Below are 19,455 nucleotides of genomic sequence, written 5' to 3' on the forward strand. Positions count from 1 at the left end.
AAATCACTATTATAGATGTCATTATTACTATACAAACTCAGGTTGTTTTTCCAGAGCAAGATGAGCTAAGAGACCCCCAGCCATGGACCACTTGGCCGAAGAATCAAACCAGAACATCCTGACTTTCGAAAGTATGATTAAGAGATGTCACAGAAATGTCACAAGACAATGATTAACCCCAGTTTCCTTGCTCTTCCCCTTTAAAATGCTCCCAACTCAAAGAGTGAGTGGAAGTGGATCTGAGGCGTGTCTCCCATTCCTTTATTTGCCACCCTGTAATGAAGCCTTACTTTGCTACAAACCCACTGTCAAAGTTTAGCTTTCTGCCCACAAGTCCTTGCTTAGTTACAACATTACCTTTTGAATTTTGTAGTATGTGCACTGAATTTATTTATAGATTTAAGGCGATTTATTAATTTCAAAGGAGCTTCATGGGTGGCTTAGACAGTAAAGAATCTGCCTGCAACATGGGAGACCCAGGTTTGATCCCTGGGTCAGGAAGATCCTCTGGAGAAGAGAATGGCAATCCACTCCAGTATTTTTGTCTGGAAAATTCCACGGACAGAGGAGTCTGGTGGGCTACAGGCTATGGGGTCCCAAAAAGTTGGAACCCTTTGGTTCTTAGGTACTGAAATTAGATGTTGGCTAGTGTTCTGATACAGTTGCAAATAAAATACAGGACACCCAGGTAAATTTGGAATTTAGATAAACCATGTTTAAAAATTAAGTATAAGTATATCCCAAGTATCGCATGGGACATACTTACACTTAAAAAAAAAAATGCTGTTTATGTGAAATCAAATCTAACTGGGTACCTTGCATTTTTACCTGTTCAGTCTGACAGTCCTAGGTCCTGAACCCACCATTTCTTTTGTTGGTGACCCTGGAAAACGAGTGAGGTCACATTCCTCTGAAGCAGAAGAAAGAAGAGGATGAGCCCTCAGCCTGGTTCTGCACGGGTAGCTGGAGTGCAAGTTGGGCTTCAGAGGGAGGAAACAGGATTTCTGTTCCCCACACCCTCACCTGAGCCTTGTGGGGAAGCGAGGACATCTCCAGGCCTCCTCACGTGAAAGGAAAATGCCCCCAGCAGTCCGAAGAGGACAGTCGGCCCATGAAGAGCCATGCTATGACTGCTGAAAGTACACCAAAGCTGGGGGAGAAAAAGGAAACTGTAGAAAGAGATACAAAGGAGCCACAAGAAGTAGGTCAGTGGGAATAACTGTCAGCAAGGTAGGTAGGTTTAGTCGCTCAGTCATGTTCGACTCTTGTGACCCCATGGACTGTAGCCCACCAGGCTCCTCTGTCCATGGGATTCTCCAGGCAAGGATACTGGAGTGGGTAGTCATTCCTTGCTCCAGTAGATCTTCCCGATCCGGGGATCGAACCCAGATCTTCTGCACTGCGGGCAGACTCTTTACCAACTGAGCGACCAGGGAAGCCACTCTTATTTCTGTTTGCAGAAACTCTATATTTCTCCTATTGGGTCATCAGTGGTATGTAATGGCTGTCACTCGGTGGCATGCAAAAAAAAACCCTGAAGGACAGCACTTCATCTTTGCTTTGCCTGCAGGGGACTGTTTCATGCTGTGTCAGGTTAGAATTTTCCAAGTGAGGTGGTTCATGGAAGGACCAGTGGATTCCATGTCATGCACACCTTGTCACACTTCATTTGCCATAAAGTGGGGCCCTTGATTCAGGTAATGCTGTTTCAGCAGATTAGACAGACGTTGTGGTCCCTGAGATAGCAGTATTAGCTGATAAACCTACAGCAAGAAGGGAAACCCTGTATCTGCAAGGTGTGTGTGTCTGCCTGATCTGGATAGATTGAGTCACAGATTTCGCTGAGGAAGAGCTAGTAAATCCTTGCTGTAAACACTCACTGAAGCATTGCAGGCAGTTCTGACTCCCTGTTATGCCCATCTAAGTGCCCCAAATCATGGTTCAAGCAAGAATCAGTAACAACAATCATTATCTCTCTAGGTTTCCATGGGTCAGGAATTCCCCAGTGCTCAGCAGGGCTGTTTTGAAGCAGAAGCAACCCCTGAGGCAAGACTTTCTGAGCAATCAATTTGCTAAAGGAAGTCAGGAGAGATCTGGAAGGTGAGGGGGAGGAGAAGCAGGAGCAGGAAGAGGGAGGAACCAAGGCCGGGTGGGATGGCGGCAGTTCTGCAGAAAGCTAGCTGAACCTGATCCACTGGGCACCTCTGGAGTGTTGTCCTCCCCTGATGCAAGGGGCCTGGGCATTCTCACTCCACACCTGTCATCACTGGCCATTTCCCACCCTGGACAGAAGGGAGTAAACCCCGAGGCATGCCTGCCTCCACAGTTACAGACCCACTGTCCCCTTCAGATCGCTCTTAACCTCTGTTTCTTGATCAGTAAAAAAGGAAGCAATATTCATATCTACCTTAATTTTTAGGACTAAATGAAATTATGCCTACAAAGTTATTGCTTTAATAGCTGATACAACTGTTGTTGTTTAATCACTCAATCGTGTCTGACTCTTTTGTGACCGCATGGACCGTAGCCCACCAGGCTCCTCTGTCCACGGGATTCTCCAGCTAAGAATACTGAAGGGGACAGCTATTCCCTTCTCCAGGGGATCTTCCCCACCCAGCGACTGAACCCGATTCCCCTGCATTGCAGGCAGCATCGTCTTGAGCCATCAGGGACAGAAAATCATAAATTATATAGTCTTTATCCCATTTTATGTGAAGATTTACATGTTGCACTGCAGATACATTAACGTGGTTCATTACAACCGTACTGTCCCCAGGTGTCTCTGGGAGTATTATTAATATATAATACATGGGTTAATACATGGATATCATATATGGACTATGCTAGCAAGTCAAGAAGCAACAGTTAAAACGGGACATGGAAAAACGGACTGGTTCAAAACTGGGAAAGGAGTACGTCAAGGCTATATATTGTCACCCTGCCTATTTAAATTATACACAGAATACAACTGCATAACTTATATGCAGAGGAAACACCAGGCTGGATGAAGCACAAGCTGGAATCAAGATTGCTGGAAGAAATATCAATAACCTCAGATATGCAGATGACACCACCCTTATGGCAAAAAGCAAAGAGGAACTAAAGAGCCTCTTGATGAAGGTGAAAGAGGAGAGTGAAAAAGCTAGCTTAAAACTCAACATTCAAAAAACGAAGATCATGGCATCCGGTCCCACCACTTCATGGCAAATAGATGGGGAAACAACGGAAACAGTGACAGACTTTACTTTCTTGGGCTCCAAAATCACTGCAGATGGTGACTGCAGCTATGAAATTAAAAAACTCTTGCTCCTTGGAAGAAAAACTATGACCAACCTAGACAGCATATTAAAAAGCAGAGACATTACTTTGCCGACAAAGGTCTGTCTAGTAGTCAAAGGATGGCTTTTCCAGTAGTCATGTATGGTTGAGAGAGTTGGACCATAAAGAAGGCTGAGCCTTGAAGAATTGATCCTTTCAACTGTGGTGTTGGAGAAGATTCTTTGAGAGTCCCTTGGACTGCAAGGTGATCAAACCAGTCAATCCTAAAGGAGATCAGCCCTGAATATTCATTGGAAGGACTGATGCTGGAGCTAAAGCTCCCATACTTTGTCCACCTGATATGAAGAATTGAATCATTGGAAAAGACCCTGATGCTGGGAAAGATTGAAGGCAGACAGAGAAGGGAACAACAAAGGATGACATGGTCGGATGGCATCACCAACTCGATGGACATGAGTCTGAGCAAGCTCCAGGAACTGGTGAAGGACCGGGAGGCTTGGAGGCTGCAGTCCAAGCAGTCGCAAAGAGTTGGACACAACTGAGCAACTGAACAACAACAACAACTTTTTAAAATGCAAAACAAGTTCTGAGTTCAGAAATATGTCTGGCCCAAGGGACTGGGATATGAGTGTCTACTTTTTACTATGACTTTGCCTCCTGCCGTTTGCACTTGCTATTCCTTCTGTAGGAAATGCTCTTCCCATTCCTTTCTTATCTGGCTCCTTTTCTTCCTTCAGGTTTCGACTTAAATTTCTCCTCCCCAGAGAGGCCTTCCCTGTTGCTATTGGTTCTTACTGTCATTCCCCATTAAGCATGCTGTTTTGTCCTTCAAAGCAATTATGTCAATATATAATTATTACCTGAAAGCAAACATGCTCAGTTGTATCCGACTCTTTGCGACCCCATGGACTATAGCCTACAAGACTCCTCTATCCATGCAATTATCCAGGCAAGAATACTGGAGTTGATTGCCATTTCCTCATCCAGGGGATCTTCCTGACCCAGGGATCTAACCCACATCTCTTGCATCTCCTGAGTTGGCAGGTGGATTCTTTACCACTATGCCACCTGGGAAGCCCAATTTTCACATTAGTTTTTATTTATTGTCTGTCTCTCCCTCTAGACTCTAAACTTCACTAAGTCAAGGACTTTTTACCTTTATTCGTTTTTGTATGTCCAGCTCTTAGCACAATACCTGGCACATTGTAGGGGCTCAATGTAGGGGCTCATATTTGCTGAATTGAATGAATGAATCAATCAGACAATTAGTCCATTCAGAAATGCTGACATTGGAATGGGAGTCAAAGATCTCATCTGCTAGTTAAGCAAAGCTGATACAATAAGGAAGAGCTAACATATATATGAATTTGTTCTTGGTATAAAAGAAGTACTTCTCTTAGGTCCAAAAATAATGACTTCAGGTATACAAATCTATGTAGAATAAAATAAGAGATATGATAGAAAAGATATAATTCTCTACTCGGTGAATACTCTGATGACACTGTAATGAAATTATCTCTTGGACATATTGCCTTCATTGATATTGTGTTGCCTCATTCTGATCTGGTGCCTTCTTATTTTGATATGTGTCTTTATGCCCTTGATATATGGACTTGAAACAACACCATTTTCCCATCAACAGCTCAAACAGAATTGAAACTGATTTAAGTTTTCTGGAATCCTAGAATTACCACCTATTTCCAGAGTAAAAAATTGAGGTTCTCATCAGAACCTTCTGACATGTTAATTATTTCAACATGAAATCAGAAGATTCTGAAATTATCTCATCTGTGTCATGATGGTTTCTCCAAGGTTTCTGGGTGTGGTTTGCATCTCGTAAGATGATGCGTCATACAGGTCAACCTCCAGAACTGGCCATTTTCCAAAAGTCTGCTTGTTCCAGAAAGAGTCCATTTTTTTTTTCCTTCATGTGCTCCTGTTTTGTGCAACAAAGAGAGGAAGCTGAATTTAGTGGTTAGGGCAAGTGCCTGAGTCAGCAACCTTCATTTCTATATTTGGTTATGGGATTTGCTGAAAATCATTGTCAAACCAACTCTGTTTCATTTATGAAAGAAGTCTTTATTCTCTTATATGTAACTTTTCTGAACTTCTGTGTGAGCACTATCTTCATTGTAACTGTTCTAAAATTGAACAATATCCTGGGATTTTTCTCTTTTGTATTTCTTTGAGTAATGATCTGGTTGGAGAATCAATAAACCAACAAAGCAACCAAGCAAGAAACAAACTACACCAGAAACCAGGGCCTTGGTGGTATACCCCATAGCTTTTGCACAACAGAGCAGGACCTACTACAGAGAAGAAAAGAAGAATGGAGGCCCTCGGAATTATGCCCAAGCAAACAGCAGGGTCTTGTGTAAAGCCCAGCAAATGAGAAACAATAAAATCACACATCATCAAGAACCTTACCTTGTCAATGAGGTTGACTTTATAATTAACACTTCCCTCACTCTAAATCTTTAACTGAATAAAGGAAAAGATGTGTTGTTTGCTAAAATATCAATAGTTAAATTGCATCTTGGCGGCAAAATATTTTGTAGGGTAGAAGTTTCCTTTAATCACATGCTACAACTCTAGAACTTTGTGAGGTCAGTTTTGTTTGCAGCTTGGCAATTCTTAACCTATGTTATAAGGAAACCTAAGTGCTATGGCCAATGGCTAATAATCACTCAGACGAGTCCAACTCTTCGTGACTCCATGGACTGTAACCCATCAGTCTCCTCTGTCCATGGAATTCTCCAGGCAAGAATACTGGAGTGGGTAGCCATTCCCTTCTCCACCGATCTTCCCAACCCATGGATTGAACCCAGGTCTCCAGGATTGTAGGGAGATTCTTTACCGTCTGAGCCACCAGGAAAGCCCAAGTGCTATGGGGACTATCTAAAGGGTAAATGTTTCCAGGGGCATTTATTTTCTTCTTTGTACTTTTCTGGAGTATTTCTAATATGCTATTTATCATTAAATATATAGATCAATTTGCATTAGGTTTTTGCATTTTTTATTACAGATATATAAGTAAATAAGAAATTAAGCACCCCAATCCCAAGAGATAACCACTGTTAACATTTTTCTACACTTTCCTACATATATGCACATATTGTTACACAAATGGGACAACATGACATAATTTTTTTTAACTTTTACTTTATATTAGACCATAGTTGATTTACAAAATTGTGTTAGTTTCAAGTGTATAGCAAAGTGATTCAGTTTTACATATACATGTATCTATTCTTTTTCAAATTCTTTCCCACTTAGTTTATTATCCAGTATCTAGCAGGTTACACGGTAGGTCCTTGTTGGTTTTCTATTTTAAATATAGTAGTGTGCATATGTCAATTCCAAACTCCCATACATAATATTTTATAGTCAGGATATTTTTTCATCTTGGAGTGCATTGTGAGGCTTCTTCCAAGCTCTTCTTGGTCTTATTCTTTTTACAGCTTGTTAGTGTGTTATAGTATGGACATATCATGATTATTTAACCAATCCCCCATTTCTAGAAAATTACGTGCTTTCCAATTCTCTGCTAGTATAAACAGCACTTTGACGAACATCCTTGTCACTAAATTTTCAACCATTAAGAATCTATTTTTTCTAAGACAACAGAAGATGAAGTCAGCTCATCTACCATCAGACAAAGGTCAATTGTTCCCTTTGTTACCAAAACTACAGCTCAGCGTCTCAGACACTTCTGGATTCACAAATAAATGCTTCCGGGCAAAACCAGTCCTATTAGCTGAACTTATGTCTTTGTGTTCCTGAGTAATTTCTAAGTATTTTATCATCTCTTTGTCATGTTAAAGAAACTTAAATATATGTATATTTTGTCGAGTATTTCCAGCTGTTTTTAGTAAGAAGAATTTACAAATATCAAGTTTTCCATTACCAAGAGTAAAACTACGGCATTTTTTATGTGCTCTGGCATTTCCTACTTGAGCCCCTCCAAGGTTTCCCTTGACCCAGACAAACCCAAATCCCTCACTAGAGCTACCAGGTCCTACATACTGTGTTCTCCTCAGACCTCAGACTGCATCTTTGCTTCTGATGTCCCTCATTACTTCTCTGTCCATCAGCATCTGTCATTCTGTCCTTTTGTCTGCACAAAGGGCTTTAGGAATTGCTCACACCTGCCCAGAACACTACACCCCCAGACGTTACTTGATTGCCTTCCGCTCATGAGTCAGATCTGGGTTCAAACAATACCTCCTTTGAGAGGTCTTCCTGGACATCCCAGATAGAGTGTTTACTACTTGATTTCATTTTTTTTTCTTGTGGCATCTACCACTCCATGCCATTTGGTTTTATCATGGGTATTTCATCTTTTCTCACTAGAATGTCACCCCATGAAAAGGACCCTGGCCCTGCTCTATCTCATTCCCCTATCATGTATCACCAGCACTTTTAAAAACTGCTCTGTAAAAAGTATTATTATTTCCCGTTCATACATTTTCAAAGTGTGCAGTTTGGGAGGAGGAGATGGACTTGTTCCTAAATAAATGTTCATGTATAATCTGATGACAGAGCATCAAAGACTAGATGTCATAAGACTTGAGTTATTTTCCAGTTACTGCAGGACCAGTGACTCGTCATTCCATCCTGCCTTCACAGTATTTCACAACATGTCTCACTCAACTTTTTAAACCAGTTCACCATCTTCATTAGTTCTTCCTACTAACCCACATCACATGTGACCCACCAAACAGCAGTGGATTCTAAGAGGGCAGCAAGAAAAGAGAGAATAGTGAGTACATGAAACCCATGGAAAAGCTATAATCATTCTCATAAACTTATAAGTAATTTTAAATACAACATCAATAATCATTAAGTAATAAGCACTAAAAGTTGAGCTAATAGCCTCAAGTGAGCTGGAGACACTAAAATCTAGGTGCTAAAAATATGGTTCTCAGCCTTTTTATGGTCTGGCACAATTTCAAATACCAGAATTTTGAGAAAACATTTGAAAAGATTGACTCAAGAAACTGCTAAGTCAGCAATAAATGCAAAATCATTATACTAGCATAAAGCAAAGCTACATACTGTCTACAAAGACCTCACAGGCATGATATGTCATAACTCTGCATCCTTGTGCTGTTCTTAGTCATTCAGTCGTGTCCAACTCTTTGTGACCCCATGGACCCCATGGCGTCTGCCAGGCTCCCCTGTCCATGGGGATTCTCTAGGCAAGAATACTGGAGTGGGTTGCCATGCCCTCCTCCATGGGATCTTCCCAACCCAGGGATCGAACCGAGGTCTCCTGCATTGCAGGTGGATTCTTTACCAGCTGAGCTACCAGGGAAGCCCTTCTGCAGCCTTAGGCATTTATATTCTGCTTGAACAGAACAGTCAGTGCCCTTGTAGTACTCAGGGACCTAATCCAAAAGTTAGTCATCTCTTGGTTGTACATTTTCCCTTAGTGAGAGTTTGATTTATGTTAAACCATCTCACCTGTGATAAATTGTACCTAGTCTACACTCCATTCCACAAACAACTCAGGTCACGTTCTATTTGACAGATACTGCCTGTTGGCAGAATGCTCAGCTGTAGTAAAATAAATTTTATACGTTGAGTAAAAGATCTGATTAAGACGAAAGATTTGTACAAAGGTAAGAAATATGGTTTAAAAAAAAAAATAACGCAAATGGAAGTAAAACCATAAAGGCTCATAAATATTAAATTGTTAAATAGTCACAGAAGAGCCATTGATTTACTAATGAATTAATTCATTTAACAGATATTTATTGAGCATCTTCTATGTGCTGGGTTGTCTCCTAAGTGAGTGATAGAGAATATGATAAAAAACAAAGCCCACTTCTTCACAGAGCTTACTTTTCAGTGAGAGTAACAGATAGCAACAAAAAAAACTTTTTAAAGTCAAAACCCAAGTAAACATATACTTACTCAGGGTAGTGATAAGGGTAAAGGCAGCACAGGGGAATACAGAGTATGGGGAAGGAGTGGTAACAAATATACACAGTGTGGTCTAGGGATGACGCATTGCTAGGGTGACATTTGTGAAGAGGCTTAAAGGAAGTTAAGAAAGTTGAGAAAGCCTGGGCTGCAGATTCCAAAGGGTAGATTGTAACAGGCAGTGGCAACAACAGATGCAAAGGCCCTGCGGCAGGAACACACCTGTGACAAGGATGACCTACTGGAAGGGAATATTTGCAAGGAGGGTTCATAGGAAACTAAGAGGAGCAGAGATGCTGGGAACTTGGGAGACATGGGCAAGATCAAATAAGACCCCTGCAAATACTCTGGCTTCTCTTCTGAATGAAATGAATAGCCAGTGGAGGGTTCTCGCCAGAGCAGTGACATAGTTAAACATGCATTTTGAAACAATAGCTCTGGAAGAATAAAAATGCAAACAAGGAGATCAAGGGAGAGATAACAGTGGAGTTTGAATCAGAGTGCTAGCTGTGGAAGAGGTGAGAAGTACTTGAATTCTACATATAATATGAAAGTAAAGCTGAAATAATTTGCTAATGGATCAGGTATGATGTGGGAGAGAAAGACAGGAATTAAAGATGACTCTAAAGCATTTAGCCAAAGAATTGGATTGAGATGGAGGATACCACAAGAGTAGGTTTGGAATCAAAATAAGACATCTGATTTTGGGAAACGTGAGGTTAGCATTCTGTGCTGTCCGAATCAGCAGTTACTGACCATATGTTGGTATTAACATTTACATATTAATTAATGAAAGTTAAAATTTAAAATTCAGTTCCTCAGTTGCATTTGCCACATTTTAAGTGCTCAGTATGGAGAAGGAAATGCCAACCCATTCCAGTTTTCTTGCCTGGGAAATCCCATGGACAGAGGAACCTGGCGGTCTCTAGTCCACGGGGTTGCAAAGAGTCAGACACAACTGAGCAACTAAACAACAACATGGCAGAAAGAAGGGCTTGATTGACACCAGATAATAGGAAGTTGAACTATATTTGTTCTTGTTCCACCCAGTGGTTCTCAACTAGGTATGGTAGGATACTCTTAGAAGATATCTGAAAATATATAGGGTGTTTGGGATAGCCTGATGGGTGTCATGGGCATTTTGTGGCAACGATCTTAGGACACTGACTTGTCACAGTCCAGCACAATGAAGACAAGTTCTCTCATTCAAAATGTCAACAGATTCTCCACAGAAAAATCATGAGTGTGCCCTCCTTCTAGCAATATTCCACAGTCCATAAAGTGAAGCAATATAGACATTAGAACATGGTGCTGGTCTTAGTCAGATAAACTTGTGTACAATCTGGTCTGACTTGAACTTATTGTATGGCTTGGGATCATTTCCTAGATCCTGAGACTTCGTTTTCTCGTCTAAATAATGCAGAAAACAATTATTAACATACATCATCTAGGGGGGTTCTGAGAATTATGGAACTCTATATTACTTGGCTCAGTGTTGGGAAGTCATATAAAGGTACACTATTACTAGAAGTGGAAAAAGGGGATGAAAGAGGAAGTCCGATATAGAGACTTAAATAAGCAAGATGTAAATTCAAATAGAAAAGGAAGTCTAGAACAGCACTGTCCATCCAAAGATACGGATCAAAAAAAAAAAAAAAAAAACTGCCAGCAAGTTTTTCTTCAGCACATGCAACATTTAAATGTTCCCCAGCCACATTAAAAAAAGAAAGAAACAGGTTAAAATTAATTTTATTAATATACAATATTTAAGTAACCAGCTATATCCAAAAATGTTATTTCAATATAAAAATCAGAGGCATTTTCATTTTTTTGTATCAAGTTCTTTAAATTTTATGTGTATTTTACTTACCCAGTGCTCAGCAGCCACATGGGGCTACAGCACAGGGCTACAGAATCAGTGAATCCAACTCTTTCAATGACTGCTAACTTTCAGTAATTAAAAGATTCTTACAAGTTAACATTTCAATGTGTAGCGGGTGGTTTCATAAAAGTCTCAAGTATTACATTTAGGAAATTTAACTCAGGATCTTCATATAAGCTGAGACATGCCAGAGTTGTAGAATGATTGAGTCGTGGGCTCAATAAGTTGTAGGTTCCCGTTCCAACTCTACAACTTCCTGTGTCCTTGAACAAGTTAGCTAGTCAAAAACCTGTGTTCTTACTTGTGAAAGAAATAATGGTACTAGCTCCCCTAAGGATTGCTATGAGGATCACGAACATAGTTTTAGCCCAGTGCCTACAGAAGTTTTCCAAATGTGAATTGTTGATATTTGCTATTTGGGTTGAGAAATAGGACAGAAGTCACTAGAATTCTAGCTATTCTTTATATACACACACAAGTATTTCAGAGTTGAATTACTTTTTTAATTACTTTTGTTAATAAAACAAGAGAACATCATATGCTTTCAAAGCTAAGCATTTGTCACAGTGAGTTCAATGATTTGTCCCTGTGTTCAGATATAACTCAACTTCTGGAAGACACTCTGGCACCTGGTAGGTCCTCAGAAAGTTTATTAAAAGGATTTTTGGCTACAGAATTCCAGAGTAGTAGTTACAAACACACTATTGAAAGTATGATTACTAGCCAATGATGGTGATTTAATCTTTATTCTTATGTTTAAATTATAAAGTTTATGTAGCTATTTTTCAATGAGAACAGTCTCTGCCACAAATTTAAGATTCTTGAGTTGATACAAAGTTCAAAAGCACAAGGCAAGATTAATGATTGGTAGCTTATTGGCCACAGAAGTAGTTCTATATATAAATTACTAAAATATAATCTCAATATGGTATACTCAAGGCTATCCCATTTATTCCATTTGTAAATGTTAAACTCATCACTAAATTCCTATAAAGTGTAAAAAAGCATGCAACACTGGTGTAGCACAAACAGATTTATTTACTAACCAAAGAGATGACCCTAATTAAACCAACACTTTGGAATAGTTTAATTGTTTGTGATCAAGATAATTGAACGCAATAATGAAAAAAAAAAATGCCAGCAGTATGGAGATTTGCTCATTGAACTGAGCTTGTTCATCCTCGCAACTAATTTCTGTGCAAAATGATGATGGAATTTTTACTCTACTTTTTCATAGACCCGAGTACAGGTAACATTGTTCATGACGCATACCTAGGAGAAAAAATGTCATTAAAGAGGCAAGTTAGTCTTACATCACAAAGTAATGGTGGTAGTTGAATGCTAGTATCACAATCCTACAAAACATTGAAATTTACTTCACAGATGGAGAAAATGCATTTTAGGATTCCTGGGTTTGAAAAGCTAGAACCTGTTATTTTATTTATGATGTGTATACGCTTTACTGAAAACTACTGATTTGCAATATCTAAACTATTCATTTAGTTTTAGCAAATACTATTCCTAATTTTAAAGAAACAGAAAAATGTATGTTCAAGATTATATAGTCATTTTTTACAAATGGAAGGTTTATGGCAACGCTGCACTGAGTAAGTCTATGGAGAAATTTTTCCAACAGCATTTGCTCACTTCTTGTCTCTGTGCCACATTTGGTTAACTTTCACAATATTTTGAAATTTTCACTATTATTATTATGTTGGTTGTGGTGATTAGTGATCTGTGATATTACTCTTATAATTTGGGGGCTGTTTTCAGCAATAAAGTATTTTTAAAATTAAGGCAGGTATATTTTTTCAGACAGAAGGCTATTGCATACTTAATACTATAGTGTAAATATAACTTTTATATGCACTGGGAAACCAGAAAATTTATGTGACTCACTTATTGCGATGTTCCATTTATTGTAGTGGTCTGGAATCGAACCTACAGTATCTCTGAGGTGTGCCTGCACTGTAAGCGGAGCAGCAGAACATGGACTAGACCCAGCTCCTGCTACATCATCTTCTCTAGCTCCACAATGGGCTTTCTTTAATTATTAAGTATTCTTGTATTTATCTTGTTATTTGGCACTTTTTTCCCCTCCAACCTAGTTCTCCTGTTCATGATCAGCGATCTAGAACACTTATGTGAACTATGAAATTCATATAAGACATAAGATGTCAGACACTTACCACCACTAATTTCCCATCTTCCAGTTTTCTCGTTATTGTGCTCTCCTTTCCATCCCATTCCTGATGTTGAACCAATGCGCCATCTGTAAAGTTGCAGACAGTCTGCCAAAATAAAGTATCCTTTTTAATCTTCCATAGCACAATGAAAAAGAGTTTCTGTGACTTATAACCTCCTCAAAACGTTTTTTTATCTTTTCCCTTCTGAGTCTACTTCACCTCATTAACCCATACTAATTTCATTCATAATGTAGTTTGTGCTTTTCAATCTAGATGCACATAAGAGATACTCTCTCATGTCCCTTGAACTATTTTTACAAAACAGATTAAGTTGTGAAATCGGTATTTTCACTAATTTGTCAAAACTCAATTCATAAAACAACTTGAGGCTTCTTCATTAAGTTCTGGCCTGGAAGCAGTAAGAATGTTATTAATAGAGTTGATCATTCTGCAAGCTTCTGTGATATTATAAATTATAATTAACCTGAGTCTTTCTGCCATCAGCTGTGGTCTCTTCAAACTTCTCTCCCAGTTTACAGGAAAACTGTGTTGTTTTCAAAGTGCTCTCAGTTTTTATGGTGAGGTTTTTGCCATCAGAAGTGATGATACAGTCTGGTTTGGCCATTGCACCCACTTTTCGCAGAGCCATCCCCACTCCTGTAGAAAGTTATACCATGTTAGACACCCGGAAGACCAAAGTTCTCGTTTACATAACAAAAGCAGTAATTCAATTGCAATCACCATGCTGTGCATATTTTCAATTATTCAGTCATCAATAACAACTGTGAACATACACATATCCAGCCCTTACCATGTGCTAGTATTTGACATATACTATTCATGGAAGCCTGGCAAGGACCTTGTGAGAGGTAGATAGTCTCCATTTGACAGATGAGTGAGGTTTTGATATAACTTACTCAAGCTCATCCAGCTAAGAAGGGAGGTGCTGTGAACCAACAATGCAGGCAGTCTGGCTCTAAATCTCAGCTTTAAAACACCATGCCATGTTGGCCCTCAGAAACTTAAGGAAGGTATCCTGACTTCTATAATTTCCTCAGTTCTGCCAACCACTGTATTATATGACTCCAGCACACAGTCTAGCACATAAGTCCCTGATAAGTATTTGATTAGTAGACTGCAATCAGTATCAATCCTGAGATATTCAAATTGCAGTTTTAAGAGTTAACCACACAACCATGATGTTAACAAACAGGAAAAATCTTACCCTCAAAAATAGTATTTCAGAACTCTGTAACTCAGATTACTCTATTAATACATTCATTTTATAATCTATGTATTTCCCCCTAATATTAACATTTAATAGGAAACTTAGTTCTAGGCCAAATCTCAGTTTCATGGATGAGGCGACTACAGCCTAAGCAGAGTAACTGACTTGATGATGAACACTCAGCCCAGCTTGACATGTCCCCACAGAGCCTTCTCTGTCACCAGCTAGGCGCTGGTGCTTTGTTGCATTAGTTGAGTCATTATTTTCTCACTTTGGACTAATAAAGGGCTCTGCTCTTTCCACACCTTAATTGCTCTCTAATGAATTGTACCTGGACAACCTTCCTGACTCCAGAACTCTGGAAACAAGCCATCTGATAAACGTGTTCCCTTTCAACGGGCAGGGAAACTGCCTTCTGTGGTCCTCACTCAGGTGAACACACACATACGTATTTCTCCTTTGCGAGTGCAGTTAGGTGCTTTTTGTCCAGAGTCACCTTGATCAAGGTTTAGAGTGGAGGGGAGAAAAAAAAAAATACTGCCTTCTTGTTTTAGTCACAGGATCACAAACACACTCAAGATTCACCAGAGCTAGACTTAACTAGCCATCAGCCGATGGTGTGTTTCTGAAGGTGTGTTTCTGAAGTACTTCAGGGTACTTCGGGGTCTGTCTTTGTAATGACTTCTTCACTCATTTAACATTTGGTAATAGAAAGTTACTATTTGCGGGAGGCTAGCTTCTAAAACAGAGAAGGCAATGGCATCCCACTCCAGTACTCTTGCCTGGAGAATCCCAGGGATGGAGAAGCCTGGTGGGCTGCCATCTATGGGATCACACAGAGTTGGACACGACTGAAGCGACTTAGCAGCAGCAGCTTCTAAAACAACTCTACAGCCCCAGCAGTTGTGTCAGACAGGATCTTTGCTATGCTTCACTTCCTAGGGGCCTGTGACAAAGGTTCATCTTTGCTAATCTACCCAGTGTAGCAATCAACACTCTATCTTTGTCACCCGCTTACGAAAAAGGCAATAGAAAATCCAACACCATTTTGAGTGAGAGAACTTGAATCTCCCTATAGAGACGCATCCTCCCTTGGAAGGCTTTTAAGAAGTTAAGTGCCTCACTCTGTAGAACAGGCTCTAGGTTCATCTAGGTCACTAGAACTGACTCAAATTTGTTTTCTGGCTGAGTAATATTCCACTGTATGTACCACATCTTCTTTATCCATTCATCTGTCGATGGACATCCAGACTGCCTCCATGTCCTGGCTATCCTAAACCGTGATGGTATGAACATTGGGGTACACGCGTCTTTTACAATTTTAGTTTTCTCAGGGCATATACCCAGCAGTGGAGTTGCTAGGTATTAAGGCACATATATGGAATCTAGAAAAATGATACTGATGAACCTATCTGCAGGGAAGGAACAGAGATGCAGATATAGAGAATGGACTTATTGACACAGTGAGGGAAGAGAGAGCGAGAGGAATGCAGAAGCATCAACATACACACACTATCAGGAGTAAGATGAAAAAATGGCGAGAATTTGTTGTGTAGCACTGGGAGCCCAGTCAGGTGCTCTGTGATGACCTGGAGAGAAGGGATGGGGGGAAGGGAGGGAGGCTTGGAAGAGAGGGGATATATGCATAATCATGGCTGGTTCCCTTTGCTGTATGGCAGAAATCAACACAACACTGTAAAAATTTAAAAAGAAAAATTTTTTTTTAATTAAAAAAAAAAATCAAGTGTCTTGGGCAACGCCACGCCCATCTTAGATGCAGGTGGAAAGCAGCTGAAAGACCGGCAGTTTCTGACTGCGGTTTCCCCGCGAAGCCTCTCTGCCCTCCATCCTCTAGACGCAGAAGGCTGCAGGGCACTGCCACCCCGGGTACAGTCGACCTCACCGCGCTCCTCGCACACGCCATCCGGCCACCGCAGCGCCCAGTCGAGCAGTGCCAACAGGTCACTGTCACCAGCGCCACGCTTCTGAGCCCCGCTCCGGGGCGTGCAGAGGAGGATGCCCTGATGCTCCACCGGGGGAGCCCGGCCAACCCAAAATGGCCCGACGCACGCGGCGAAGCCGGGCGGGGGCTTTGGGGATGGGGGAGATGCAGCCGAGAGCAGAATGGAAGCTGAAAAACGGTAGCCCGGATTTCGGCTGGAAACCAAGTCCGGATGTAGAAGAGGGAGGGGACCCTGCGCGCCACCTGGGAACAAAAGATGCGGCAAGGTGGGCCAGGGCAAGTGGGTGCGGCCACGACCGGGCGAGTGCGAGGGAGGACGATGGCAGAAAAGCGGACGAGTGGTGGGGGAAGAAAATTCGGGAAAGTTAAGAGGGCCGCCTGGAAGGGGCGAAAGAAAAGAAGCTTGAGGTGGGAGAGAAGTGAGCGCGCTAAAGGGCAGGAAAGCAGGGGTCGCGTGGGCCTGGGGAAAGCAGCAGAGAGCGGGACCGATCAAGAGGCCGACGGTCCGGGGAATCCGGAGCGGGCGGGAGGCGCTCTCTCCGCTGCTAAACTGCGATGAGGGTGGGAGGTGGAGGATAACAGGCTAGGGGGTAGGCGGCCGCGCACGCCCAGCCTTTCAGCCTAGCACGCCGAAGGGGGCCTGCGGACAGCCAGCCACACACACGTGCCACGTTGCAGCGCCGCATGGCGGGAAACCTCACCTACTTCCTTCATGTATTCGTCAAAGCCTTTGCTCTCCACTAAGCGCCATCTTCCTACCAGCTGCTGAACGGTGGCCATGGTGGGTTCGAGCGTGACAGCCAAGCAGAGGACGGTCGGGCTCCGGGAACCAGGCGTGCGGTTGCCGGGCCACGCGCGCGGCTTTATAAAGGCGGAGCGCGCCGCGGGCGGCGCCCGGCGGCCAATGGAAAGCGCGTCTCGCCCGCCCGCCCCTCCCCCTGCGCCCCCGGGCCTGGCTGCTGGGGTCCAAAAGAGCGAAACTGCTCCACCTGCCGCTGGGGCTCCACGGGCTCCTCCTACGAGCTGGGACTAGTCCTAGTCCGACGCGCCCCACGCCGCCACGGACGCTAACCCCTGCACTTCCCGCGCCTCCGCACGCCCAGGAAGCCAGAGGGGCTACGGGCGGACCCGACCCTGCTCCCCCGGCCCGTTGATCCCATGCCAAGCTGCCGCCCCTCTTCCGCTCATGACACCCCCAAAGAATCGATTAGCCTTCGTTCGGTTCCCATGGCAGGAATTGATCAGTAGTTTAATTGATCGATAAATTTCTTCGCCTCTTTAATCACTGCTGGGGCGAGGGAGGAAAACAACCCCCATCCCACACCCTCCTGAAATAACCTGTTCCCACCCTCACGCCACTCCCGGCCCAGCTGGGGCCTCAGAGGGTATCTAACCTGAGTTGAGTTAGGCCATCTTATCAGAAGGTCCTGGGTGCCGGGAGAGTCCCAGGCAGTTCGGTTTCCAGACTCAGACTCTGTAGAATGCTATCAGTTTAAGTGACTGTCATTGATATTAAATGTTCTCATTCAAGTATATTTTATTATTTATATTTTCGGCTGAGCGGAGCCTTTAACAGTTTCTCCTCAGGCTCCCAAGTCTGTAGACTCCAGTGGTTCTCCTCTTCTCCTTTAATCTTAATACTACCTTGTATTTATTTGTAAGTAGAACGTTCTACTTTTCAAAGTGTGCCTGTCACAGGATCTTTGTGCTCCTGGGTTGCTGTGGGAGTGAGTTGGAGTGAGATGTGGAAATTGCCACACAGAGAGGGTAACCACCCTGGTGGAGCTAAGCTCCATTTATTGAATGCCTCCTTGCTACATGCTGTACTTCCTGGCCCCTTTATATCCATTAATACTGATGCCCACTGGATTTTTGCTCAAGGGTATTATCCCAATTTTCTGAAAGAGAAATAAGGCAGGGAAAGTTTGCAGAGGGGAAGACCCAGAATTCCTGTCCAGGTTCCTCTCATTCTATGCCTTGTGAAATAGAACCACACCTAGCTGCCTCAAGCTCACCTTCCTCTTCGTGGGATTAAGAGTAGAGGCTACACACAGTCCCCTGAATTATTCCAAGACACTACTTCTTCCCTAACTGAAATCTGAGCTTGTCATTTCCTGGAATGCCTCTGGATATTTACGCACCTGCAGTGTGTTCTTGCCCTAATCCCAGGGTTACCCCAGTTTCCCCAGTGGCACCATTTTAATACTGAGTGACTCAGGCCACCTAGTTGTGCCACTAAGGGCTGGCATGTTCCATAGTTGAGGCTCAACTGCTCCCAGGAAATGTTCCTGTGCTCAGGGCAGCTGAGCATGTCATTTGCCCAGCAGAGCAAGTGCTGGCTTCCAGACACTTGGTGTGGCCCACTGCCCCTGCCTCCCAGAAAAGAGCTGCTGTGTGCTTGGTTGGACTTGCCTTCTTAATGTGCTAGGTCAAAATGTTTGTCCATTTGTGTATAGAATATGATAATAATAGCCAGGACTCAGTACTGGAATACTAGTTTTTGGATTATCATAATCGACCATGCGATAGAAATATCAAAAGGAAAACAACACCTTGATGATACTAAATACTTAGGTACTCAAGAAATCATTTTTATACCAGAGGCATTATCCAAAATTTAACTTTTAAACACACTCTTTGATGTGATGAGTGTGTGAATGAAAAAATGTGGCCTCCCAAGTCAGTAAACAAAGGATGTTGCAGGCTTCAGCCAAGCACCGCCCTGACTCTGCACCCTGAGGGGATTCAGGGTTGGAGAAAATCAGTATTCTGGCCCTAGATAGGTAAGGTGCAGATCAAAGGAGTGACCTCAGTGAGCCCAGATTCTTGCAGCTTTCCTGGTGGCTCAGTGATAAAGAATCCTCATGCCAATGAAGGAGTTGTGGGTGCAGTCCTTAGATCGGGAAGACCCCCTGGAGGAGGAAATGGCAACCCACTCCAGTATTCTTGCCTGGGAAATCCCGTGGACAGAGGAGCTTGGCAGGCTACA

At 42.3% G+C, this 19,455-nt stretch overlaps 1 protein-coding gene across 1 annotated transcript; it reads right to left on the minus strand.

The window, feature by feature from the left end:
* Positions 1-12,107: 12,107 nt before the first annotated feature.
* FABP5 (fatty acid binding protein 5) lies at positions 12,108-17,305 on the minus strand. Its single transcript, XM_081505331.1, has 4 exons — positions 17,168-17,305; positions 13,760-13,932; positions 13,279-13,380; positions 12,108-12,361 (listed from the first exon to the last, which is right to left on the minus strand). The coding sequence occupies exons 1-4, from the start codon at positions 17,244-17,246 to the stop codon at positions 12,308-12,310; spliced, it is 408 nt and encodes a 135-aa protein (XP_081361457.1). The 5' UTR covers positions 17,247-17,305; the 3' UTR covers positions 12,108-12,307.
* Between the last annotated feature and the right edge of the window lie 2,150 nt (positions 17,306-19,455).

This window comes from Giraffa tippelskirchi, chromosome 6, assembly GCF_054371585.1.
Source record: "Giraffa tippelskirchi isolate mGirTip1 chromosome 6, T2T-mGirTip1v1.2.pri, whole genome shotgun sequence".
NCBI classification, from domain to species: domain Eukaryota; kingdom Metazoa; phylum Chordata; class Mammalia; order Artiodactyla; family Giraffidae; genus Giraffa; species Giraffa tippelskirchi.